General features: G+C 50.2%; 1 protein-coding gene across 1 annotated transcript in view; it reads left to right on the top strand.

Moving 5' to 3' along the window:
• The window catches only part of LOC148684683 (uncharacterized), a 39,897-nt gene that overhangs the window by 5,714 nt on the left and 7,857 nt on the right, over positions 1-26,326 (top strand). The window contains exons 4-13 of the mRNA XM_088651917.1: positions 1,584-1,657; positions 3,000-3,124; positions 4,554-4,692; positions 6,876-7,034; positions 8,273-8,386; positions 9,621-9,750; positions 11,483-11,621; positions 12,439-12,632; positions 15,329-15,487; positions 18,674-25,624. Of these exons, the coding sequence (XP_088508043.1) occupies positions 1,584-1,657; positions 3,000-3,124; positions 4,554-4,692; positions 6,876-7,034; positions 8,273-8,386; positions 9,621-9,750; positions 11,483-11,621; positions 12,439-12,632; positions 15,329-15,487; positions 18,674-25,624 (8,184 nt within the window). The remainder of the gene's footprint in view (positions 1-1,583; positions 1,658-2,999; positions 3,125-4,553; positions 4,693-6,875; positions 7,035-8,272; positions 8,387-9,620; positions 9,751-11,482; positions 11,622-12,438; positions 12,633-15,328; positions 15,488-18,673; positions 25,625-26,326) is intronic.

Below are 26,326 nucleotides of genomic sequence, written 5' to 3'. Positions count from 1 at the left end.
TTGCAAGCGGTGCGCGAAGCCCCGCTCGCAGACAGGCAGGCGCGCGAACGAACGAGGGAGGTGAGGAAATGGCCAGGAGAGGTTTCCCTCTCACCCCTGTCATGAGAGGGCGGCAAGCGGCTACCGTATAGAATTTAATTTTATGTATGGCTTGTTCGTTCCTAGAAGGAGGCTCTGGTGGGGTTTTTATGCATCAGCAGGTGCCAAAATAGCTTGGGGTCAGACTACGCACAAATTCAGACTTGCCCATAGGAAAGATCAACAAATGGGGTTTTAAAAGAATTCCCAGCTGCATTAAGGTAGGTTTGATGATGATGATGATGTGTAGGAACTGTAGGAGTACATTGGCAATGGGTACTAAGAGATAGCTTGCTAATTCCTAAATCTCCAATAGGTTGCATTGGTTTCCCATTGGGCACCCAGATCTATTCCACTAATTACTCATACTGCACTACCCATGTACTGTAATAAAAATAAGACATCCCTTGAAAATAAGCCATGGTGTGTTTTTTTGAGGAAAAAATAAATATAAGACATGTCTTATAATATGAGAAACACGGTAGAAGCATCCCCTCCCGCCCACTCCCAGCTGCGTCACTACATACATAGCTACATAGCGATGCATGCATTGTATGTAGCATGCCCCCGCCCCCGGGTTTGCTGCTCCGGGTGCCCGAGCGGCTTTCTACGCCAATGCCTCTGCTGCCTTGTGGGATATCTTTGAGAGAAGAACAGGCCAAGGAACAAACCCTCCACAAATCTTTGAATTGTGCCCGGAAACATACTGGAAGCTAGTTTGGATCTTTCAGGACAAGTGTTATATGGTCTTGGTGGCCGATCCCAGTCACCAGTCTAGCTGCCGCATTCTGGATTAGTTGTAGTTTCTGGGTCACCTTCAAAGGTAGCCCCACGTAGAAAGCACATGGCAGTAGCCCAAGTTGCAAAATGAGGAATCTAGTTCCTGCTCAGCAGCACCCGTCTCCTTAGTTCAGGCTTCCCCCCCACCCAAGGATCTTGTGGAGCAATGGCTTCCATCAGCCCCCAGACAGCTGGTCCTCTATCAGATAAAAGAGGCGAACTGTTCACAGAGGAGTGGAGCCCCTTTTCGGACTAATTGAAGAACTGTTACATTCAAGTGAAAATGCGTGCCGGGTTCGAATTATGAACAGCGGAATGAACAGCGGAAGGGTGGGAAGTCGAAATTTTAAGAAAAACATATATTGAAATTTGGCTAAGTTGTGAAAATCAATTTTAAAATTATGTCAAAAAACAAAGGTCGGTCCTCTGTGGCCTCCAGTTTGCAGCCGTTACAGCTAAGAACGGCACCCTTTGGGATCAGAAAGTGAATCAGGGGTTATGAAAACTGAACAACACATTACGGCACTGTTTGGGTTTGTCCTGGCAACAACAGCCCTGTAAGGTAGGCCCTTAGTACAGACCAGGGTAGGAAGAAAGTAACTCGGCACATGCATTGATTCTTTGGCAGACGAAGGCTTTGAACGCAGGTCCCCAAGCCCTGGTGTAAAATGCATGCCCTTCTGTTCAGCCCCGCTGACTTGAGGTTTTCTCTCTCTCTCTCGAAGGGTGCAAGCGGAAGGGGGAGCAGCCCCCTGTATCGCTGGGGCATCAGGAGATGGGATGAGCAACCGCTGGAACGGTAGGTCTCCCTGCTCAAAGGAAGAGACTTACTCTCAAGTAAGGGTCTATAGCAGCAGCAGGAGGAGGAAACTTTCTTCCTCGCAGCGCCAGCTTTGACAGGTGGGCAGGGAAACTCGCTTGTCAATCTCACAAGGTCTTGCGATGTCGCATGGTTGGCATCTGATGGTCAAAATCCTTGCCGGGCTTGCAGAAATGACGGGGAAGGGAGAGAGAAAAATGAGCAATTTTGCAAGCAAAGGCAATGGAGGAGACTTCTTCTGAGCTCTGCCTTTAATTGCAAAATGCACCCCCCCCCCTTCCCTGGTGGCTTTTGTAAGAGGATCGTGGTCTTATTTATTTTGTTTTATTTATTAGAATTTATATCCCGTTTGGCTTTTTCAAAAACAACCACAAAATGGTTTAGAATCGTAGAACTGTAGGCGATGAATCTCAGCCATCCAAAAAAACCTCCCAGGAAGCAGAGTCTGCTACCTTCCAAGTACCTGGGGAGTCTGTTGCACTGCCAAACAGCTTTTACTGTCAGAAACTTCTTCCTGCTGTTGAGTCGGAATCTCCTTCCTTGTACAGTGGTCCCTTGGTTCTCAAACTTAATCCGTTCTGGAAGTCCATTCCGAAACCAAAGCTTTCCAAAACCAAGGCGCGCTTTCCCATAGAAAAAAGTCATGCAAAACAGATTAATCCCTTCCAGACTTTTAAAAACAACCCCCCAAAACAGCAATTTAACTTGGATTTTACTATCTAACGAGACCATGGATCCATAAAATGAAAGCAATAAACAATGTACAGCAGTCACAAAATCAATCAATCAGTAGCTGAACTGGGTTCCACACAGTCAGAAGAACAAAAAAAGGAATAAATGGCAAAAACGGACAGACCTCAGCGTAACACTCAAATCAGAAGTGTGGCACTCAAATCGGAAACATAACACTCAAAACGGAAGTGTGGCACTCAAAAGAGAGCATGTTCGGCTTCCGAAAAATGTTCGCGGACCTGTACACACACTTCTGGGTTTGCAGTATTTGGGTTCCAAGTTCTTTTTGTACCAAGGTGTTTGAGAACCAAGATACCACTGTACCCTAAATCCACTGGTTCGAGTCCTACCCTCCAGAGCAGAAGAAAACAAGTTTGATCCATCTGCCATGGGGCACCCCTTCCGATATTGGAAGATGGCTGCTCTCATGTCACCTCCCATTACGAGACTGTGAGCATGCAAAATGCCTTTGCCTTTCTCACCCTTGCCAGGGTCAAAGCAGAGGGCATACCTTGCAAGGCGCATATATGCCTTTTAAAGAGGGGCAAGGTCTCAGAACAGCAACTCAGCTGCCTTCTCTCTGCCACAGGTGGGACTCTGGGGGTCTGAGCACCCTGCTTGCGGAGGAGGCTTCCGGGTTGCTGGCAGCGCTGGAGCGGAAATACCGGGTTCTCCAGAGGAAACTGTGCGCCGAGATGCTGCAGGCACACTATGGTGAGAAGGTGGGGGCACAGCAGTGGGGCAGAGCAGGAGTCACATCTGGGGAAGGGGGCAGTGATCACCCATAGGAGATCACCCATAGGAGGCAAATGCAAGCCAGTAGGCTGGACGTCCAGACAAAAGAAGATCCCCTCGCTTAAGAGAAAGGGCCACCAAGATGTGGTGATCCACTAGGTCAGGCATAGGCAACCTTGGCTCTCCAGATGTTTTGGAACTACAACTCCCATGATCCCTAGCTAACAGGGCCAGTGGTCAGGGATCATGGGAGTTGTAGTTCCAAAACATCTGGAGAGCCAAGGTTGCCTATGCCTGCACTAGGTTAATGGATTTTTCATTTTGGCAAAATGTATATGCCACTTGATTGTAAAAACACCTTGAAGCAGTTTGAAAAACCAAAATTCTCAGTTATAAACACTGAACAAAGGATTAATATTGGGATAAAGCTAAAAGGAGATGAAGCCTATGTAACATCAAATTGAAAAAAACACATAAACGTAATAGCCTGTATAATAACAATCCCCCCCCCATATATTCAGTAAACATTTTCCGGTCTTCTTTAAATGTGCATTCTTCTCGTTCTCTTAAAGGTAAAGGGACCCCTGACCATTAGGTCCAGTCGTGACCGACTCTGGGGTTGCGCACTCATCTCGCATTATTGGCCGAGGGAGCTGGCATATAGCTTCCAGGTCATGTGGCCAGCATGACAAAGCCGCTTCTGGCAAACCAGTGAAGCACATAGAAACGCCGTTTACCTTCCCGCTGTAGCGGTTCCTATTTATCTACTTGCATTTTGACATGCTTTCGAACTGCTAGGTTGGCAGGAGCTGGGACCAAACAACGGGAGCTCACCCCGCCACAGGGATTCGAACCGCCGACCTTCTGATCAGCAAGCCCTAGGCTCAGTGGTTTAGCCCACAGCGCCACCTGGGTCCCTTATTCTCTTATTCTATGTTAAATCTGCAGAGGATAAAATAGTATCTTAAACACTGTGCTCCATAGAATTATAGATCTTTCTGTGCGATGTGGGGCTTTAACCCATGACCAGGGCAGTCTCGAGCAGTTCGGGCACCCTGGCGCTGAGGCGCGGAGTATGAGGCGCTGATAGGAGTGGTAAACCTGTTGATGGCTGTTAACAACTGCTGATGACTGCAATTGGTCCTGCGGGGGGGGGGGGGTTGGTCCTGCCCTTGTTTTTTCCCCGCAGGACCAATTGCAGTCATCAGCAGTCGTTAACAGCCATCAACAGGTTTACCACTCCTACCAGCCCATCACCCATTCCCACCCACCCTCACCACCCTCTGTATATACATAAGGGTCTGGCTCCTCTGTTTCAAGAGTATCTGACGAAGTGTGCATGAACATGTAGAGTTAGGGTCTCTCCCTCTCTCCCTCTCTCCCTCTCTCTTCCTACCCCCCACTACAGGGCATCCGGTTTGGACCTCCCTGTCTCAGGCTGCAAAAGAGGACAAGCTCTCCGAGCTGGAGACCCTGGTGGATTTCGGCCTGCGCGAGGGGAGCATCCTGCCCCTCTCCAGCCTGCCTGGGGCGCAACACGAAGTCAGGTGCGCTCAGTGCATGTGTGAAAGGCCAACTTGGGGGCGTGGGGACCAGGGCCAGATTGAGGTTTGATGAGGTCCTCAGCTCCTGAAGGTAATGGGGCCCTTGATATGTCCAGCTGTCCTTTGTCAACAACAAATTGTTGCTGTTTTTTTGTGTTGAATATATGCTATATGGTCATTGATGGACCTCATAGGTATCTCTCGCCATTTGCCCATGTTGCCATGCAACCAGTCCATGCAGAATGTAGGCACCCTATATATGGAAAGGAGCAAAACAGGGATATTTTAGGGAGCAGGCGAGCAGGCGGGAACCATGATTTACATCCTAGGAGCCTACACAACACAAGACACTGTTGCTGTATGTAGGTTTTATTTTATTGGTTTTTTATCTTATATTTTGGAAATGTACATCCATGTTTTTTTCCCCTTTAATTTTTTTTGGGGCCCCCCAAGAGAATGGGGCCCTAAGCTATAACTTGTTTAGCTTATACGTAAATCCGGCACTGATGGGGACCCAAGGAGGTATCTGGGAAATTGTTTGGGGGGGGGGGCAGAAGGGGAAAACGCCAAATCTCACCGACCCTCCCCAGCTCCCAGGCTGTTGGTTAAAGAGAGTTGAAACTGGTTCACAGAGCAGGTAAGCTACATCTCTACATCTCTTCATTTTTTCCCTTGATTCTAGTGTCTTTTATGTTTCATCATTTACTCATTTATTACCTGCATTTTAACAGATTTTTTAAAAAAATGTTGTTTTAACTTTATTGGCATTTAATTGCTTGTTTAAGATTATCTTTCATAGGCGTTTTTTTAATCTGTGTTGTTTTAATCTGCGTAAACCACCTCGAGCCCCACTTTGGGGGGAGAAGCAGAATATAAATAAATACAACTACATTAATTCATTACATTCCTAGCACATCCTTCTTCTCAAAGAAGCCCAGGACAGCAAACCCCAAAAGAGGAAAACCGCAGGTTTTTAAAAAAAATAAAAATAAAAGAAAGATCACTTTGAAAAAATTAAGAACATCTAAAAACATTTTAAATCAATCACATATCCCTGCAGCCAGTAATTTGAGGTTCCCAGGAGAAATATCTTTCAGACAAACTTTTTTCAAAGCGGGCCAGATTTGATGAAGTAAACCAAGGTTGTTGAGCTTTTTTGGGAATGAAGTTCTTGAGCTTTATTTAGGGTTGAACTTTTTGAGGGTTTTTTTTTAGGATTTGACCTAAAATAAACTGCCACAGGGGCCAGATGAAACAGGCCGGGCCCCCAAAATGTACTTTGGATATGCCTGGCCTGGGTAAACAGGAATGTCTTTTTTTTTACAGTATTATTATTCTTCCTCACAAATTTGTAAAGCAGGAGATGGGTGCACCTTGTTAGGAGCGAGTTCCACAGAAATGGGGAGCCATCACCAATAAGTCTCTGCCACAGCTTAGCTTTAACTGCACAAGCAATTCTTGTCCCCTCTTACAGCTGTGGAATATGAGAACATCAGAAGGGTATGGTTGCAGTTTCAGAGTGGAACCTGGGAGGTCAGGGTTTGAACCCTCACCAATCCAGCCTCCTCTTTTCGCAGTGGCCAACCGAGAGCCCCAGTGGGAAAGCCGCAAGAAGGATGGGAGGCCAAGACCCCTCCCCCCTCCTGTAATAATAATAATAATAATAATAATAATAATAATAATAATAATAATAATTTATTATTTATACCCCACCCATCTGGCTGGGTCTCCCCAGCCACTCTGGGCGGCTTCCAACAGAAATTTAAAACACAATAATCTATTAAACATTAAAAGCCTCCCTGAACAGGGCTGCCTTCAGATGTCTTCTAAAAGTCTGGTAGTTGTTTTCCTCTTTGACATCTGTTGGGAGGGCGTTCCACAGGGCAGGCGCCACCACCGAGAAGGCCCTCTGCCTAGTTCCCTGCAACTTGGCTTTTTGCAATGAGGGAACCGCCAAAAGGCCCTCGGTGCTGGCCCTCCTGTGGGTTCCAGCAACTGGGATTGGGAAACAGTATTGCTGCAGGAAGAGCAAAGCCAGCAGCCATTGTTAGCCCTCTGCGCTATTCATGTTCCTAATCCCTCCTGTGGAAGGGAGTTCCGCAGGTTAGCTCTGTGCCGCACGAAGACGTGGTTTCTTCTATCTGTCCTGAACCTTCCAACTTTGTGCGACCTTCTTTGCTCACCAGATCTGTGGCTCAGGCACCGAAGGCGGGCGACACCAACGGGGGACCCCCTGACCCCTCGGCCGCAGAGGGCACAGCCGCCCATGCCCTCCTGCAGTTGCGGCGCAGGAGGCAGGCAGAGACGGCGGCTCTGCTGACCCACCGGCACCTCCAGGGCGGCAGGTGAGGTTTGGAAGAGGGACACGTCTCCGGAGCAGAAAGTGTTGGGTTGTTTTTCCATGTCATCTTGTGGGCCTTTCTCAGCTCTGCTATGACTGAACTGGCGACCTTCTGCATAGAATCGTAGAATTGTAGAGCTGGAAGGGACCCCGAGGGTCATCTAGTCCAACCCCCTGCAATGCAGGAATCTCAGCTCCAGCATCCCTCACAGATGGCCATCCAACCTCAGTTCCAAAACCTCCAAAGAAGGAGAGCCCGCCACCTTCTGAGCGAATCCATTCCATCTTTCATGGGACAGCTCTTAAGATATTGGAATATGGCTCTCATTTCTCAATCCCAGTCTTTTTCAGGCTAAACATACCCAACTCCTTCAACTGTCCCTCATCAGGCTTGATTTCCAGGCCCTTGGTCACCTTGGCTTCCCTCCTCTGCACACCTTCCAGCTTGTCAACATCCTTCTTAAATTGGGGTGCCCAGAACTGGACACAATATCCCAGGTGTGGTCTGACCAAGGCAGAATAGAGGGGGACTGTAACTTCCCCTGATTTGGATGCTAGAATTCTGTTGGTGCAGCCTAGATGCATGCAAAACATCTGCTATGAGCTCTCCTCAAGGCATGGAACTAGAGAGAAAGAGATGGCCCAGGCTTATTTTTCAGGGACAACTGCGCTGAGCCTTCCAGTTGGTGTAGAGAGTACTGAGGGAGACATAGCTGCCAAGTCTCCCGTTTTCCCCGGGAAATCCCTGTTTTTCCAGCTGTTCCTAGCTGAAAAAACGGATTTTTTTGTTTTTCCCTGGTTTATTCTGGCGCGGTGGCCATTTTGGAACTGGGCGGAGCATGCTCAGAAGTGACTTTCGATGCTGCTTTGCCCAGTTCCAAAATGGCGGCAGCGTGACTTCCGGTCTGCTATTTCCGGCCTGGCCCCTTATTTCTCTGACAGCAACTTGGCAGGTATGGAGGGAGATGGATCAAGGCCGTGATTTGCCTTCCCATTAAGTGAAGGCCCATAGCTCAGTGGCAGAGCGCCAGCTGCCCATGCAGAAGGTCGCAAGTTCAATCCCAAATGGCATCTCCCGTTTGGACTGGGAGAGGCGCCTCCATGAAACCTTGGAGAGCCACTGCCAGTCAGTGCACGCAACACTGGGCTAATGGATCCCCTATGCTGCTTCTCTCTCTCTCTCTCTCTCTCTCTCTCTCTCTCTCTCTCTCTCTCTCTCTCTCTCTCTCTCTCTCTCTGCAGCAACCCAGAAACCTCGCGCCAACTGTTACGTCTGCACGCACAGACGGAGCTCGTCCAGCAGGAGGCGTCATTCCCAGCTGCTCTGCTTGCAATAGAGCTGTTCTTGGGAGAAAGGTGAGCCCGTTGGGTGGCCTTTATGATATCTCCAGGACTCCCCTGGGGTGTGTGTGTGTGCAGGGTGGCCTACACAAGCAAGCCATCCCTTGGGACAGGGAGAACGTCTCAATGGTGTTGTGTATTTTATTTTATTTTATTTAAAAAAAATAATTATTGATTTTATAAAAGAAACAAAAACCATCAATTCACATTAATAATCCACCCTTACAGAATAATTCACCATCACATAATAGAAAGAAACAGAAAAAACAAGCAACAACAGCAAAAATACAAAAAAGGAAAAAGAAAAGGAAAAAAAGAATATTACTCTTAACCTTTTCATCACATTGTGAACTTCCTCAGATCTCCCCTCATTGGGTCCCTATTAAAATTTACCTTTAAGCAGTTCTCACCATATTTTAAACCTCTTGTTACAATTCATTCTATACCTTTTCAATTCAATACCAATCTATAAACCCCCAATTTATATTATTAACAATCAAACAATTAATTCATATCTCTAACAAAATTTTCCGATATCTAATCCTTCTATTATTTCTCCCCTTAACTTATAATTTTTACCAACAATGAGTCACAATTTATAATATTGCAACTTCTCTCATAATACCTTTAAACAAACTAAAAACAATTTCATGTTTTATCGTGTTGCATGTCCGCCACATATGATAAAAGGTGCCCTCCTTTTCTTTACATTTCGAACATATATTTGAGCTAGTCTTATGCATTTTTGCTAGCTTACTGGGAGTTAAATACCATCTATACATCATCTTCATATAATTTTCTATCAATGTACTACACGCAGTAAATTTTAAATCTTCCTTCCATAACTTCTCCCATGCGGAGAGTTGTATGTTACTGTATATCTGAAGTTTCTTGCGCATTGAATCATTATCGAGAGAATGTGAATCTCAGCCCGTCTTGCCTGGAGATCCCTATCGTGGACCTTCTACATGCAAAGCAGGTGTTCTGCCACTGAGCTATGGTACACCCCCAATAAGAAAAGAAGAATTATCCACCTTGGTGCTCCAGCGATTGCATTACAAGCCTCCTTCACAGGTGTAGAGGGAAAGGATGCACACACCTGCACAGATTTAATACATTTGAATTAATTTGCAGAATCATAGACTGCAATGCAGGAAGCACAGCTAAAGCAAGCAGCTTAGATGCTAATTCAGATCAACACAGGCAACTCCTGTTCACGGCTGACTCTGTGCAACTCTTCCTTTGGCAGGTTCTGGGACTCGCAGCCCATCGAACCCGGCGCTCGGCACCTGGAGTTGGCTCGGCTGCGGCTTGCCGCAGGGCGTGGACCAGAGTCGGCATGGCAGGAGGCCAAACCTGCGTCAGGAAGATTGATGGTGGTAAAACCAAATGGGATCAGCCAAATGGGATATTGGTGCTCGCCAGCTAGAGGCGAACATGTAACACCAGGCAAAGGGCCCAAGTGTGCCTGTCAGCTTCCTGCCTTTTGAAGAGCCTGTTCTCTGCTTTCTCATGAGCCTCTGATCTGTGCGTGCCTGCAAATGGAAGGAGGCAAGCCCAGAGCTGTTACTCATACAGAGAGAAAATGGGCACATCCCTTTCCGGGGAGGTCATTCTGCTAGGAAACTGCCCAGGCAGTGGTCAAACGCACCATTCAATGATCAATGCAGCGATCCAACAGTTTGAATAACAGTATATCCTTCAGAGAGGCGGCAGGCACACTCCTCCGTCAGTGGGTAGGATAGGTTGGCAGGAGCCTTTAAGCTGCGCGTTTTTCACAGCTTTGCTTTTTGCGCTTTACTTTTTGCAAACCCCTTTGGCAAAAAATGTGGGATGTGACACATAGATAGCAGTCGAGTACAACATTCCTAGAGTAGACATGAAAGGGGATGTTTGCTCCAGGTGGTATAAAACTTCCTGTTTCCTCCTGGCTGGGACATACTTCCTCTTGCATGTGATTAGAGGGTGTGTGACCTTACCTGCCCAGGTAACACAAAAGGACAAGGCACACTCTCTCTTTTGACTTCCTCTCCATCGTAGGGCCAGCAGCTTTTTAGCTAGAGATGCTCTGTTGGCTTCCAGCTTTCAGCCAACAGAGGACAAAGGGACTATTCCCATATGGGATAGACTCACATGTATATACTCTGTAACTAAGTCTGCCTTCAGGGATCCATCTGTGAACTGAATGTGTGAGTAAACCTCTTTTATATATACAGTGGAACCTCAGTTTATGAACACCTCGGTTTATGAATTTTCGGTTTACGAACGCCGCGGACCCATCTGGAACGGATTAATTCAATTTCCAATACTTTCAATGGGAAAGTTCGCTTCAGTTTATGAACACTTCAGTTTATAAACAGACTTCCGGAACCAATTACACCCATGCTTCGGGTTACGTACGCTTCAGATTGAGTACTCTGCGGACCCGTCTGGAACCGATTAATCCACTTTCCATTACTTTCAATGGGAAAGTTCGCTTCAGTTTATGAACGCTTCAGTTTAAGTACCCCGCGGACCGTCTGGAACAGATTAATCCACTTTCCATTACTTTCAATGGGAAAGTTCGCTTCAGTTTATGAACGCTACAGTTTATGAACAGACTTCCAGAACCAATTGTGTTCATAAACCGAGATACCACTGTACTTTTCACAAGACTGTGTAAATATTGAGAAGCTTAAACAAGCTTGCAACAAGTGAACCACTGTGCGTTTAAAAGGGGAATGTAAAACTCTGCTAAGTTAAGCAACTTGCTAGCGTGAGTTAGGAAGGATTTCATAAAACAATATATCCTCTCCTGCCTCCCTGAACATTCCCACAAAAGAAGGGGGTTATTTTTAAAAGGAGGCGGGTTGTCCTGTTTGAATAATGCTGCCATAATTAAGGCGAGATGGGGGGGGGGAAGGCGCATAAAATAAGAAACTTGCTTCAAATGCATGGCCGTTTTATGTATCCAAGGTCAGGGCCTTTGGACCTGGCTGAATGTGGCTCCCAGTATGGAAACCTTCTCCCCTTGCTTTCGCCACCTGGGCTTGGGTAGTGCATTCGTGGAACAATAGAACTGTAGATGTGGGACCACGGAGGCCACGTGTGTTTCTGCTTCTCGCCCCATAGCAGGTGCTGATGGACCGCCTGCTGCTGCAGCAAGAGAGGGACAGATCCTGCCTGATCCAGATCTTGTTGGCTCTTGCTGAGTCAGAGGGTGCCCACGAAAGAGGCCGTGGCAGAAAGCAACCGACCCCTTTGGGAGCAGGTACAGCAATTGAAGGAGTGTGAAAGAAAGAAGGGGGGGAGAGAGGGAGAAATTCCAGCTCTTCCAAGGGTTTGGTTTCCTTGGAATGAGGGACAGTGGAGACTGTGGTGTCTTTAGGATATATGGCTTTATTTACACATATAGGTAAAAAGGTAAAGGGCCCCTGGATGGTTAAGTCCAGTCTAATTCGACTCTGGGGTTGTGGCGCTCATCTCGCTTTCAGGCCGAAGGAGCCGGCGTTTGTCCACAGACAGCTTTCTGGGTCATGTGGCCAGCATGACTAAAGCGCTTCTGGCGCAACGGGGCACCGTGACGGAAACCAGAGTGCATGGAAACGCCATTTACCTTCCCGCCGCAGCCGTACCTATTTATCTACTTGCACTGGCGTGCTTTCGAACTGCTAGGTTGGCAGGAGCTGGGACAGAGCAACAGGAGCTCACTCCGTCACGGGGATTCGAACCGCCGACGTTCTGATCAGCAAGCCCCATGCTCTGTGGTTTAAACCACAGCACCACCCACATCCCATTTGCACATATACACAGCCTTAGATCCAAGTCGAAATCAAGCATGTCTCTCTTGCACAGATTTCAACCGGCCGCCTCCTATCAGCTTCTAGCTCTCAGGCACACTCAACTCTGGCTTTTGTCCATCTAACTAGCAACTGGTTGGGGGAGCATGGATTTGAACCCTGGTCTCTCCCAACTGTTGGTCCGACACACAAACTCCCACGTCACACCAGCTCTGACTTTCCTTCGGCGCTTTTGCCTCTCTGTCCCCTCGCCCATTGCGTTAACACATTGCCTGCCATGCCCCACAGAGTGCGGCAGAGAGGACCCGTCGCCGGCCTTGTGCGAGGCCATCGCCCGGGTGCTGAAGGAGCCAGGAAGAGCCAGCGGGGCGGAGGGGACGTGGCAGGATGGGGCCGTTGCAGTGCTGGTGGATCTGCAGCGAGAGCAGCAGGAGGAGCTGAGCCGCACCCTGGAGAGCCTGGCTGGGATCCCGAATGACAGGGTAAGCGAGGCATGGAGGGTGGGAAGGGGGAACAACCGCCTCACTCCAAGGGCCCCAAAAGATCCGGGGCTCATGAAAGGAATAATAGAACCATAGAACTGTAGAGTTGGAAGGGACCCCAAGGGTCATCTAGCCCAACCCCCTGCAATGTAGGAATCTCGGCTAAAGCATCCATGACAGATGGCCACCCAACCTCTGCTTAAAAACCTCCAAGGAAGGAGAGTCCACAACCTTCCCCTGCCGGACTGCTCTTGCTGTTAGGAAGTTCTTCCTGGTGTTTAATCAGAATCTCCTTTCTTGAAACTTGATGCCATGGGTTCGAGTCTTATCCTCCAGAGCAGGAGAAAACAAGCTTGTTTCCTCTTCCCTGTGGCATCCCCCTTGAGATACAGTACATCTGAATTTTATGGAGAGTTCTCCAGCATTGCAGCAGTGGATTCAGGTGTCTTCTAAAGCACCATCCCTATGTCTCTCTGTCACGGCCTCCTCCAGCCAGCCAGCATGACTTCTCCCCTTCCGTCCCCACATGACATTTTGCCCACTTCCTCCTCCTCCTGTTGGAAAACGCCCTGGGGTGCCCCTGCAGCCCCCGAACTCCGAGCATCCTCCGGTATGCGCAGCTCTGGAAAAGGCATTTCGCTTCTTCTCCAGTGCGCTTCAGCGACATACAGTGGTGCCTCGCTAGACGAATGCCCTGTTAGACGAATTTTCCACTATACAAATAGGTTTTGCGATCGGAGGTTGCCTTGCAAGACGACGAGGTTTTCTATGGCCGCCGCTTCGTCTTGCGAAGCGTGGCCATAAAAACCTCCGATCACAAAACCTACAGGGCATTCCTCTAGCGAAATGGGAACGAGCTGCAGCGCAAGAAGAAGGCAAAGGAAGATCAGCTGAGAGGCGCTGACAGCTGACAGCGCCTCTCAGCTGATCTTCCTTTGCCTTCTTCTTGCGCTGCAGCTCATTCCCCTTTGTGTTCCGCTGGTCTCTGCCGGTGAGGGGCAACCGGCAGAGACCAGCGGAACACAAAGGCTGTAGCGTGGGAAAAAGGGGGGGAGAAGTGGAGGAATGGATCCGTTCCCCCACTTCTCCCCCCGCCGCCACGCCACGGACACCTGGGAGCATAGGAAGGGGCTTCGGAGAAGCGCTGCACCTCTCTGAAGCCCCGTCCAATGTCGGCTTTGTGCCAGGCGATAGCGGGAAAAACAGAGGAACCGCTTCTCCCGCCGCCTGGCACAAAGCGGCGGCGGCTGCCGAGGGAAGCCGGCTTTGGCTTGGCGACGGGGGGAAGAATCTCCCCCCCGCCGCCAAGCCAGTCCCTGAGCCGAAGTGCGGCGTGACGGGAGCTTTTCGCCATTTGCCTTCCCTGATCCTCTGCTCCCCCCCCCCCCCACGGCCCGACAAGGCGGGGATGGGACTCCGATCCCCAGGCAGTGTAGGGGGGAAAGCGGAGGATCCTCCGCTCCCCCCCCGCCCAACACTGCGGGGATGGGACGAGGCTTCTCCAGCCTCGTCCGATCCCCGGGCAGTGGGGGGGGGGAAGCAGAGGGTCCTCCGCTCCCCCCCACCCCGACCGACAGAGCACAGATTGGATGAGAAGCCTCGTCGGATCTGCGCTGTGGCGCCTGCCTGCCTTCCCCGAGCCAAGAGAGCAAGCGCCGCCGCCGCCACCAGTTCCCCCGGAGCCCATAGGAACGCATTAATTAACTTTTAATGCATTTCTATGGGAAACGGTGCCTCACTAGACGAAACTTTCGTAGGACGAATTGAGTCCTGGAACGAATTAATTTCGTCCAGCGAGGCACCACTGTATATCAAATGATATATGCACACTAATCTTCTAGCATAACACAGCAAGAAGTGTGAGGCATCATAGAGCTAATCTACGTATTTATTTACACACTGTGTACAGACAGAGGAATCATGGTGTCCTCTCTCTCTCTCTCCAGCTCCGAGAGAAGAAACAGAAACACGTAAAAACAAAAGTACAGTACAATAGTACATACAGAGATAAGACTGTCTTCCATTCCCACACTCTTCCCAGACAGGCATCTCATCTGCAGCATCAGAGGTGTGAAATACTAACACCTCCTTTGCACTCAGGTCTTTTCCTCATCTCTGCCAAGGGGTGGTAAAATTCCAGGGGTCTTGGCCCTTAACCAGGGTCTGTGTTCCTTTGGAAGGAGGCACAGCAGAGACCACAGTCTTTAAGGAATATGGTTTATTTTTGCACACGTTTACAACCTGGGTTTTGATGCAGAGAAGCAATTCGCAGAGTACGAAAGGGAACCTGAGGGTCATCTAGTCCAACCCCCTGCAATGCAGGATTCACAGCACTTGGTCTCCCATCCAATCTGACACCATACTGGACCCTGCTTAGCTTTGCAAATGCGCTAGCAGTTTCATTGCTGCGCCACCAGATGCAGACAGCTGCTCCCCTTCAGTTCCCACGTTACTTAGCTGCAGTTCTCGCAACTTAGCTCGTTCTTTTGGGATTCTGGCGAGATGACTTAGGTGTCCAGCTGAGGCCCTCGGCTGGCTAGTTCAGCGACAGAATCCTCCACTGGATTCTAACCCTCGCCGGGTGCAGGACCCCAGGAATTGGAAGGAAGCCAGGACATCATCCATACTAGACCCACAAACCCACAGCAATACGTGACTCGGTCGCTCAGGCTCACCGCTTGCCGTCTCACCCCCAGGAGAGAGACGCTTGCCCTGCACTCTTTGAGAAACTCCTCGCTCGACTTCAGGAAGCACCCCTGACGTCTCTGGTCCGGGATTTGCAGCCCGTCTCTCCCCAGGAGGAGCAGCGCTCTGTCCGCCAACGGGTAAGTTTGAAAGCTCGCCCACCCACTTACTAAGTGGGGCCCAAGACATGGGGCACCCCCATGGGATGTGGGAAGATGGAAGTGTTGCAACCTCAGGCTCAGGGGACCCTTGAAGCGTTGCTGGGCTGCAACTCAGCCCCAGAAATTGACTGTAAACAATACAAAAAACAAACAAACCACAGAACCCTTTTCATGTACGCAACCACAGCGGCGAGGATTTTAATAGCAAAAAACTGGAAAGGCGATGTAATCCCCCCCCCCCAAAAAAAAACTGATTGACAAGCAAAGATGATAGAATATTCAGAACTTGCAAGGACGACTGGGAGAATAAGAGGAAATTCTAACCAGAAATTTAGTGAAGATTGGACAATGTTCAAAGAATATCTTAAAAAGTACTGTAATGACACAAATCTCCTGACAGATTTGGATTGAATCTTGAAGTTAAAGGAAATTATAAAGTATTTTTTCCCTGATAATTAACTGAAAATAGTAATAAAAATGAAGTGCGTATAGACTAGTAAGGTATACAAAGCACAATGAGGTGAATCGGAAGTTAAAGGGCATGCAATGTCAAACGAGGTGCTGTCAGTGTCCATGGTCTGTTTATGTTGTTTTTCATTGTGTTTATGTTCTATGTAAATTGTTTTGTGATAAAGATTCTTTATTTTTTTAAAAAGAAATTGGGGCTTTTTAGGTTAAAGGCAAGTAAGGGGTTGTCCTGACTTCCTTTCAGGCAGTGTTTCTAGCTACAGGTCCTTTAACGCTCCATGTCCGAGTGGATTTCTTCTCGTCCTAGCGCTTTCAGTGCAAAAACTCACATTTTACCATTGAAACAGAGCAAAAGACAATGATAAAAATGAGTATACTTCCCAAGCTACTCTTCCTGTTCCAGATAATTCCAATAATAACAAAAAATAGACTGTTTTGAGGAATGGAGGAAGGCTTTGAATAAATTTTTGTGGCAAGGAAAGAAACCTCGTATCAAGCATAAACTTCTAACAGACAGGAGAGAAAGAGGAGGTTTTGCACTTCCAAATTTTAAAATCTATTATGAAGCCAAGTGCTTAATATGGTTAAAAGACTGGATTCTGCTGGAAAATTTAGACATCCTGGACTTAGAGAGTTTCAACAACAGATTTGGGTGGCATGCCTACCTAGGTTGCAACAAGGGAAAGGTCCACAAAGGCTTCATGAATCACATCATTAGAAGCGCTTTATATAAGGTGTGGACCACTTAGCAACCTTTGTTGGAACCATATACAGCATGGTGGCTGTCACCATTAGAAGCATTTTCAGTTAAAAAAAATAAATCTGTCAGGGAATTGGGCAACGTATAACCAACTAGTAAGACAAGAGCAGGGCCAGCTAAAATTGAAAACGTTTGAAGAAATTAGGTACCATCTCATGGGCTGGCTCCAATATCATCAACTAAATAATGTTTTTACCTTGGGTTAAAAAAAACAGGCTTTGGAAAAGAAAAATCAAAATTACAGAAAAGTATTATTAGGAAGTAACAAAAAAATACTGTCTAAAGTAAAAGAATTATTATTAGAATGGGATCTTCTAAAGGATGAACAAATAAATGAAAGACAATCTGGTTCCCCACAGATTGCCCTTTGCTCTGATTCTGCAGTGAAATGCAGGTTTTCCCGGGGAAAGTGGCAGGACCAAAAAAACACCCAACAACCCACGCTCAGACACAGAGCTTTAAAGTGTGGACCTGGAAAGCGCAGTGCAAAAGAAAGCCTGGATGAGTGTCAGTAAGTGACATGATACAGCTTTTAAAGAAAATTGTCCCTGGCATCAAGGGCGTACCCACCATGCGGCAAGTTAGGGCAGCTGCCCTACTCTAGAAGCAGGGCTGGTGGGCAGAGGCGGAGCACAGCCCGGCGGAGCGCGAGTTCGCCATTCCCGCCGCACCGCGCCGCACCCTCCCTCCAGCTCCCCGGCGCGCCCTCAGGCAAGGCCAAGCGCGGCGGGGAACCAGGGAGCGCGGCGCGGTGGGTGGGAACGCCGAACTCGCGCTCCGCTGGGCTGGGCTCCACCTCCGCCTACCAGCCCTGCTGCTAGGGAGGGGCACAGCCCGGCGGAGCGCGAGTTCGCCGTTCCCGCCCACTTTGTGGCCCCTCCCCTTCCGTGCCTTGGCCCCTCCCCTTGCCCCCCCCCCAAGTTTTGATCCTGGGTACGCCCATGCCTGGCATGGAGAGAAGTTCCTCTCCCTCTCTTGTAACCCTAGAACTTGTGGACGTCCAGTGAAGCTGAATGTGGGAAGATTCAGGAGTCAGGACAGACCAAAGGAAGTCCTTTTTCACGCAGTGCAGAGTTAAACGGTGGAACTCCCTTCCGCAGGAGGAAATGATGGCCACCAACCTAGATGGCCTTAAAAGAGAAATTCCTGGAGGAGGAGGAGAGGGCTTTCCATGGCTCCTAGCCAGGATGGCTTTGCTCTGCCGTCCACAGTCGGAGGCAGCAATGCTGAATACCAGCTGCTGGAAACTGCAGGAGGGGAGAGGTGTCTTGAGTGCGAATCCTGCTTGCAGGTTTCCTATGGGCATCTGCTTGTCCACTGTGAGAACAGGGTGCTGGGCCAAATGGGCCATTGCCCTGATCCTTGTTATGGGCCATGGGCCTGATCCTGCAGGGCTCTGCTTATGTTCCTATGGATTAAGGGTCTTGTAGACCTACAGGGCCGCCACGCTGCTTGTCCCTGCCAGAGAGATAACAGGTGCTGATTCCTCAGTATTCGTTTCCAGAAGGAGGAGGTGCTCATATCTGGTTTTATGGGACTTCATTGAGTCTAACTGTTATGTACTGAGCTGAATCATAGAACAATAGGATCCAGAATCAGCAGTCTGATTGGTCCGCAGGAGCCACCCAATCCAACTCCAGGTGGAAGTGAATCCGCAACCTGATTGGCCTGCAGGAGCAAGCCAATCAGGCTGCTGGCAGAAGTGAATCCGCAACCTGATTGGCCTGCAGGAGCAGTCAATCAGGCTGCTGGCAGAAGTCAATCCACAAACTGATTGGCCCACAGGTGTAGCCCTGAAGTAGCCAATCACACAAAGCCCATTGTGAAAATAATGTATATAAGCAGATGGTTTTGGGAAAAGGGCATTCTTCTTCTCTTCTTTTCCTTGATGACTACGAGCTGAATAAAGAGCATGAAATTCACTCTCGACTCCGAGTATATTTCACTAACTTTAATTTGATTTCTAGGGAACTCTGCAGACAGAGCGGGAGTTGCACCTCGCCCAGGAACCGTCCTCATCTGAAGCCCTTACTGCAGATGAGATACCTCAGAGAGACGGTGAGCCTTTGCTGAGGAAACCAGAGACTTCTGAACGTGAGAAGCAAAAAGGATTTCAAGATTCAGGGCCCCCACAGGGCTCCGTAGCTCCTGGAGGCAACTGGAACCTCCCTCAGGACAAAGAGATTCAGGCTGAGCAAGGCCTTCTGCTCCGGGAGTTGAGTCTGGATACCTTAGAGCCACAGGTTGCGCTGCTGAGGAAATCAAAATCCTTGGGGTCCCTGGAGTTCCTGTTGTGCCAGGATTCACTGCCCCAAGGGTTGCGGGATGCGGAAATCCCTCAGCAAACCCCACCTGGAGGACGGGGGATGCCCCACCTCCCAGGAGCGCAGGGTAGGGAGATGGAAGCCGTCGATGCCCTGACCCATGGTGACCTCCAGTATATTCCACAGAGGGAAACAGAAGTCCTTCAAGAAAACGAAACGAGGGAGACTTCAGATCTGGAATCTCAGCAGGAGCCCCTTGCATCTGAGAAACCAGTAGTCCCACAGAGTGAGAGGAGTCAAATAGCCTTTCACACCCAGGGGACACAGTTCCCTGAACCCCCAGAATGGAGAGAGTCAGAGGCTACTCCACCATGGGAGGTCCTTCAGACCCACAAAGATGTCCACAAGGAGTCCCTGGTCCTTCAGGATCCAGACACGAGACATGTCAAGAGTCCGTGCCAGCAGGACCTGAGGTTTCCGGAGCCCTCCCAACTCCAGAGGTTTCTCTGGAAGAAATCGAAATCTCTTGAGCCCCAGCATTTATCCAGGGCAAGGCCATGGGGGTCGCCACAGATTCAGCAGGAGGTATGTCGACCTCAGAAATGTGGATATCCTCAAGCTCTTCAGCCCCAGGAACGGGAAGCTGAGGGAACTTCACAGACGGAGAAGGAGGGTCTGAGGAGCCATGATTTGAGGGTGGGCCCACAGCATCAGAAGTTTCCAGAAAGCCGTGAAGCCCTCATTCAGGTCCCAGAGCCGTTGAGTCTTGAATCTGAGGAGATGACAAAGTTACAGGGTGTGAGGCAGCTGGAAGGCCTTCACATCCCAGGAGGACCTCAAGGAAGGTCCCATCATGGTTGCCTGCAGCAGGAACAGGAGCTGACCCAAGCTGAGGGGGTGCTCCTGGAGAAGACAGAGGGCCTGGAAACCCCACAAGGCCAGCAAGGACCAGAACTTTCCCACCCTGAAACCCCTCCTCACTGCAGGAATCTGTGGAGAAAGTCAAAGTCTCTTGAGCTGAGGAGGTCACCAGCTTTTTGGCCCCAGGAACTGAGGGAGCTGCAAGTCCCTGGCACCCAGCCCCTGCACCCACAAATGGGTGCAGAAGCTCTTCAGGCCCAAGAATGCCAGAAACCAGAGGACTTTGAGGCAAAGAAGGAACCACAGAGCCATCGGGAAGTTTCCCTGAAAGAACAGGAGGCCTTTCAAGAGCAAGAGATGGCCCAGAAAGGGGTGAGGGTTACTAGGTCTCAAAATGTGAATGAAACACAGGGCTTTTCAACTGAGGGAGCAAAGGGTGTCATAATTCCACAAAGGCAGACACAGGTTCCTCAGTCCCCAGAGTGCAGAAGTCCAGAATCTCCGCCTCTTCTGTGGAGAATTATGTGGCAGAAGGCAAAATCGTTTGAGATGAGGAAAAAAGATGTATTTCTGAGTCCAGGGCTGCGACCGGAGGCTCCAAGGCCGAGCATCCTTTACTGCCAGAAGATGAAGGAACCAAAGGCTCCTTGGCCCCAAGCAGAAAAGGATCCCCAAGTGGAGAAACGGATGCCAACTGATCTGCAGGCCTGTCATCGCCTGAGGGAGAGAACATCAGAAACTCCTCAGGAAACTTTGGTGGGACAATCAGGTGTTCTCACCCAAGGACAGAGACAAGAAATGTCTCAAGAAATGAGGGAGAGGGAAAGCCGCCTAGTTGAAAAATCTCCACAGAGAAGTCAACAAATACTTCAGAGCGAGGAAATTTCCAAGAGGGAGCTGGGATGGCCCAGACATTCAGGAGGATCACAGCCCTGTGACGTGAAGAGTCTGGAAGACGGACAGACTCCAGAGACAGCGCCACAAAAGGAGATGTGGGGTCCTCGGCCCCAAAGAGGCCAGAAACCAGAGTCTCCTCCTCTTCTGTGGGGGGCTGTGGAACTGAAGTCGAAATCTTTTGAGATGAGGAAATCAGAAGAGCACAAGCTGAAGAAGTCACTGGTGGTTCTGTCACAGAGAAGGCCGCCGGTGGGACCAGAAGCTCATAGGCCACAGGGGTGGAAAGTTCCAGATACTCTTACTCCTCAGGAACTGAGGGAAGCTGAGGCCTCTCAGGCCCAGGCAGAAAATGGAGCATTGCCAGCTCAGAGAGCCCCACCTGAGGAATTATATGCTCCAGTTCTAAGGGAGAGGGAGACCTTTCCAAGTCAAGAAACAAGGGAGCTGGAAGCACACCAAGCCCAGGGAACCCCACAGAAGAAGACAGCAGCTTCTGATAGCCAGGAAGCACACCAACAAAGAGAGCTCGAGCCATCAGAGGACCCAGGGACAGTTTCTCAAAGATCGGAGGCTCTACAGGCCCTTCAGCCTGACAAAAAGAAGCTTCCAGAAATGTCTCAGGCCCAGAGAATGCCCGAAATGGTTCTTCACCCTGAGGAACACAGAAGCCTGGAATCTCCACCCCTCCTGTGGAGGGTTCTAGAACTGAAGGCGAAATCATTCGAGCTGAGGAGGCCACGTCCCTTTCAGACCCAGATCCAGGCAGAGAAGGGTGCTTCTTATGGGCAGCAGGGAGAAATAGCCTCCCAGAGTCCCCAAACCCTAAAAGAACCAAGGAGATCACAGGCCACCCAAACAGACCTAGGGAAGGGTGGCACACAGCCACAGTCAGGGCCAGAAGGGGACCCAAGGGTTCCTCAGCACCAGAAACGTAGCAGTCCAGAAACACCCCCTCTTCTGTGGTGGGCCTTGGAGGTGGCCCAGCAAGAGACGCAACATGGGAATTTGTCAGTCTCTCCTCAGCCCCAGGAAACAGAAATACCCACAGCAGCCCATCTCCAGGGGGAGCTACAGACCGAGGCCCAGAAGTCAACAAAACATGTGCACCAGAATATTGTTCATCCCCAGGAACCGAGGGAACCAGAAACTTCTCAGGTGCTGGAGGAGGAAAGGAAGGCCCCAAAATCTCCACAGCCTCAGGAAACTCTCCCTGAGGTGGACTTGGGGTCTCAGGGCTTGCGGAGAGCAGAAGCAACTCAAACCCCCCGGAAAACCCCTCAGGCCCATGATGTTCGGGTGCTGAAAGAGACCAGTGCTGTTCCTGTCCAGAAATCTCCACCCACAGCAAAAGGTCCCCAAGATGGGAAGAGATCCTCAAAGAAGCAAGATAAACGGGGATCTTCTCTGTCACAAGGGAAAGTGCCGAAAATGTGTGACTCCAACAAAGTTGGCTGCTGCCATGTTCATCCATCCCAGGAACCCCAGGGGGGACGAGACACCAGACACCCCCCACCCACATCTCTCCAGGCCCAGGGGGTGTTGGGGTGTGATACAAAAGATTGTGGTCCTTCAGATGAGGCACAGTCCCTTCCCCGAAAGGAGCTGAGCCTAGAAAGGGCTGAGGCTCTAGGGAGGGTTGAAGAGAATGGTTGCTCAGCCCTAGAGGGACACAGTAGGGCTGAATGTCTCCTGCCCCCAGGAAGATTACTAGGGAAATCAAAATCTCTTGACCCAAGAGATCTTCAGACCCAGAAGCCACGGAAACTCAGGGAGCAGGAGTCCCCTCAAGTTCAGAGAGAGCCAGAGACCACAGCCTTTCGGGTTCAGGAAGATCTCCAGATGAAACCACAAAGCGAGACTCGGGCCTTTAAATCTCAGGAAAAGAGAGACCTGGAGGCCTCAGAGGCCGAGACCACATCACGGTCACCTCAGTCTCAGGGACCAGGTGCAGAAAGCCCTTCTCATCTTCAGAGCCGCTTGGAGAGATCGTCGGAATCCCGTGAGCTTCTGGGGCCACCTGAGAGCTCACCACATAGAGATCCCGAGAACCTCAAGCTCCAGGGAACTGCGGATCCCAAGGGACATTGTGAATCACAGTGCTGTGGGGTCAAGATGGATGACAAGCACTCTGAGGTGAAAGGCACCCTGGAAAGATCTTCCCAAACTTTCCATGTACAAGAAACCTTTCAGTCTCAGGGAGCTCTGTTAAGGAAATCAAAGTCTCTCGAGCCCCAGGAACTGTCAGGATCACAAGCTTTTGGGTGCCAGGCTTCAAAGGAACTAGAAACTCCCCAGGCTCTGAGATATGCAGAGGGTTGTCCTGAGGTCCTTGAGAACCAAGCGCTGGAAAACGTCACATCTTGCAAAACTACACAGGTGGTGAAGAACCTTCTGCAGGACACGTTGGTTACAAAGAACGAAGATGGATCTTCTGTGCAAAAGATGTTGAGAGACAAGGAGATCTCACACGCCCAGCAGAAGCTTGGAGAGAAGGATCCAGGTGCCACCAATGAAATGCAGGAAGACAACCAACAGTGTCAAGGGCAGAAAGAAAAGGAACCCTTCCAAACACCAGGTGCTCCACAGGTGGAGCAGAACCCTCTGCAGATTCAGGGGCTTTTGCAAAGGGATCTGGAGGGCGTTGGTCCCCCAGATGCAAGGCAACCGTGTCTTCTTCGGCTTGAGGAAAAGATGCAAGAGACTCTTGAGCTGACGGAGGATGAGACGTCCCAAGCAGAGCTGCCCTTATCACATAGGGAGACAAAAGATCTACCACCTTGGCTGAGTCTGGGAAAATCAAAGTCTCTTGACCTGAGGGAACTCCAGAGAAAGGGACCAGGAGATCCCACTAATCTGCAAAACATGGAACCTCAGGATTTAAGAGGAGCAGCAGTCCTCCATTCAGGAACCCTTCAGGAACTTCCTCCAAAACACATAGAGGGCCCTCAATTCCAACAAGGACTTGAGTGTGAGACCCAGAAGACTGGACGGGTGGAGATAGAGCCTCCCCAAGTTCAGGGGTCACTGAGAAACAGGGGAGGAGACCTTTGTCCCCAAGAACTGAAGGGTGCCCAGCTGAACGCACCTACCAAAGAATGTGAAGAACTGGAGGTGCTTCCCCTCCAGAAATCTTCTCAGAGCGAGACTCTTCAGATCCAGGGGTTTGTGCAAAGGGAACCAGAGCCCCAGGAACTGGTGGAGCCTCAGTCTCTTGATCCTCAACAAAAGAGGGAGGCACAAAGCCCTCCGCTCCTGAGAAACCTGTTGAGGAAGTCTAAGACGCTTGGGCACTGGACCCCAACAAGGGGAGATGGTCTTGTCCAAAGGCCAGAAAGCTCCCGTGACCAACCGGTGAGGGAGCCGCTTCAGGGACTTGTGGGGCAGAAGTCACAAAACACTCAAGGGCAAAGTCAACTGGACCTTCTTCAGCACCAGAGAACACTGGACAATGCTGAAGGGACTCAAGGGAGTCTTGACTCCCACAGAGAAGGTTGCAAAATGGAGGCGGAGAGCATCAAATCCCCCAGATCTCCGCCTGTGAGCCAGGACTTCCTTCAGGGGCAAAGAGATGAGATGTTCATAGCTCAGCCGGTCAGTTTGCCCCAGTCCCTTCCTCCTCACAAGGCCCCCCAGGTCGATCCTGAGCAGCTCCGGGAACTGGGAGGGCTGTACCATGAACTGGAAGCTCTTCAGCCCCAAGGGCTGAGGAGTGGGGAGGCCCGACAGCAACATGAAAATGGAGATTTCGGTGAACCAGAGAAGCAAGCGGCAACTGAACCCCAGGGAACCACCACTGGCCTTGAGATTCCTCAGGAGTGGAGAGGTTCAGAGTCCTGCCAGCCTCCACCAACAGATCAGGAGGCCATTGAGACACCTGAGACACGGCAAGGTCAGCAGAGGAGCCCTCAGCCTCCCCCAAGCCAGAAGGGAGTTGAGGGGCCTTGTCAGCCCCCAGGAAGACATGTGAGGTCGCCAAAGCTGAAGGCACCTCAGAAAATCCCGGGGCAAGAATGTTCACCAGAGGCATCTGCTGAGGTTCCAGGAGTGACTGATCCCCACGTTTTCCAGTCCCAGGAAAGCATGGAGCCACAGGCTGGGTGGGGTTCCCTTAAAGCTGAGGGGAGGGTGGCCCAGCTGGAACCAGCACCCACAGAGCCCCACGAGCAGCATCGCTTGGAGTTGTGGGGAGTTCTGCTGGGGAGGTCCAAGTCTCTTGACCCTCAGGAGTTGACGAGGACTCAAGACCTTGAGGACACCCAGGGAATGAGGAGGGCGGAAGAAGACCCATGTTCTCAGGATAGGGAGATGCCCTCATCCCGAGAGCCGCATCAAGCTCTTCTGCCCCAGAGCAATTTCCCAAACCGTCAAGGAACTCCCAAGGAAGTGAGGGACCCAAACACCCTCTTTCGCCAGAATCAGAGGGAACACAAGGTCCAGCACATGGATGAGCATTTCCAGGCGGAAGACGGGGTGCAGCGCCATCTCCCAGAATTAAAAGGCGTGAAGCTGAGCCGGGTGTGCAGGCAACAGGAGCGCCAGGGAGAGGTGGGGGCCCTTGATTCTCAAGGGATGGAAGGACCACAGGAACAGAGATTGACGGAAGCCTTGCCAGGTGAAGGACCTCAACCAAGGTTGCTCTCAGCCCCTGGGAGGTACCACTCAGACCAGGGAGGTCTGGAGCCTGGAGCGCCGAGCAGACGGCTGGAGGCATCTCCCCTGTGGGAGCAGGCCCCCATTGGCACCTGGAAGCCCACCGCCATGGCCATGCTGTCTCCCCCCAGCCCTGGAGAGCGTGACGAAGAGCCCGTGTGGACACCAGCAGCTCTTGGCGTGGGCCTGTCCAGAGAGAGCTCCATCTGCATAGCCCAGCCCGAGAGGCACTCTGGAGTGTCTTGGGTAAGTGTGGGACAGGTGGGATCAGGGCCTGGTTTAGGGCACAGAAGTGGGGCAGCTGTGGGGCAGGAGGAAGTGGAGGAAAGGAGGAAGCAAGTACACCTGTATGTATTTAGAACTTTGATGGCATTTGCCCACTGGGAGTGGTAGGGTGGACAGCAAGGAGCCCGGCAGCAGATAGCACCAGAGACAATGGGGGAACAGAGCCAAATAATTCAAGGTTTGTCCCCATCCTCTTCCTCCCAGAAATATAGCTGTCAAGTTCTCCTTTTTTTAAGGGAAATTCCCTAATGCTGAATAGGCTTCCTCGCGAGAAAAGGGAAAACATGACAGCTATGCCCAGAAAGTAGTGGGAAATGCCACCTCCTGGATTTGTTGAAAGTGAGAAAGAAGGGACAGAGCTGTGTGCCGCTTTGATGGAGATAGATCGAGGATTAAATCTGTAAAATGTAATTTAAACCTCCTATCCCACATGTGGGAGAGAAATATGAAGGAAAACAGGCTGCAGGTCCCTTTTAGCAGAGTAAAAGCACTTATGCGCTTTTGCAGCTTACTGGAAGCTAGGAATGAGGTAATCTCACCTTTTATCCCTGCTTATCTGGGGTCTGCGGAACTTTTCCCTCTCTGCCCCCATTGCTAAGAAGGAACCACATGTTTTAGTAAAAACAAAAGGTTTACTTACATTTCAGTGCAGGCAGCAAATGC

This window comes from Zootoca vivipara, chromosome 9, assembly GCF_965207765.1.
Source record: "Zootoca vivipara chromosome 9, rZooViv2.hap1.1, whole genome shotgun sequence".
NCBI lineage: Eukaryota > Metazoa > Chordata > Lepidosauria > Squamata > Lacertidae > Zootoca > Zootoca vivipara.
The sequence above is the reverse complement of the archived record's forward strand: the minus strand, read 5'-3'. Positions and strand labels throughout refer to the sequence as shown.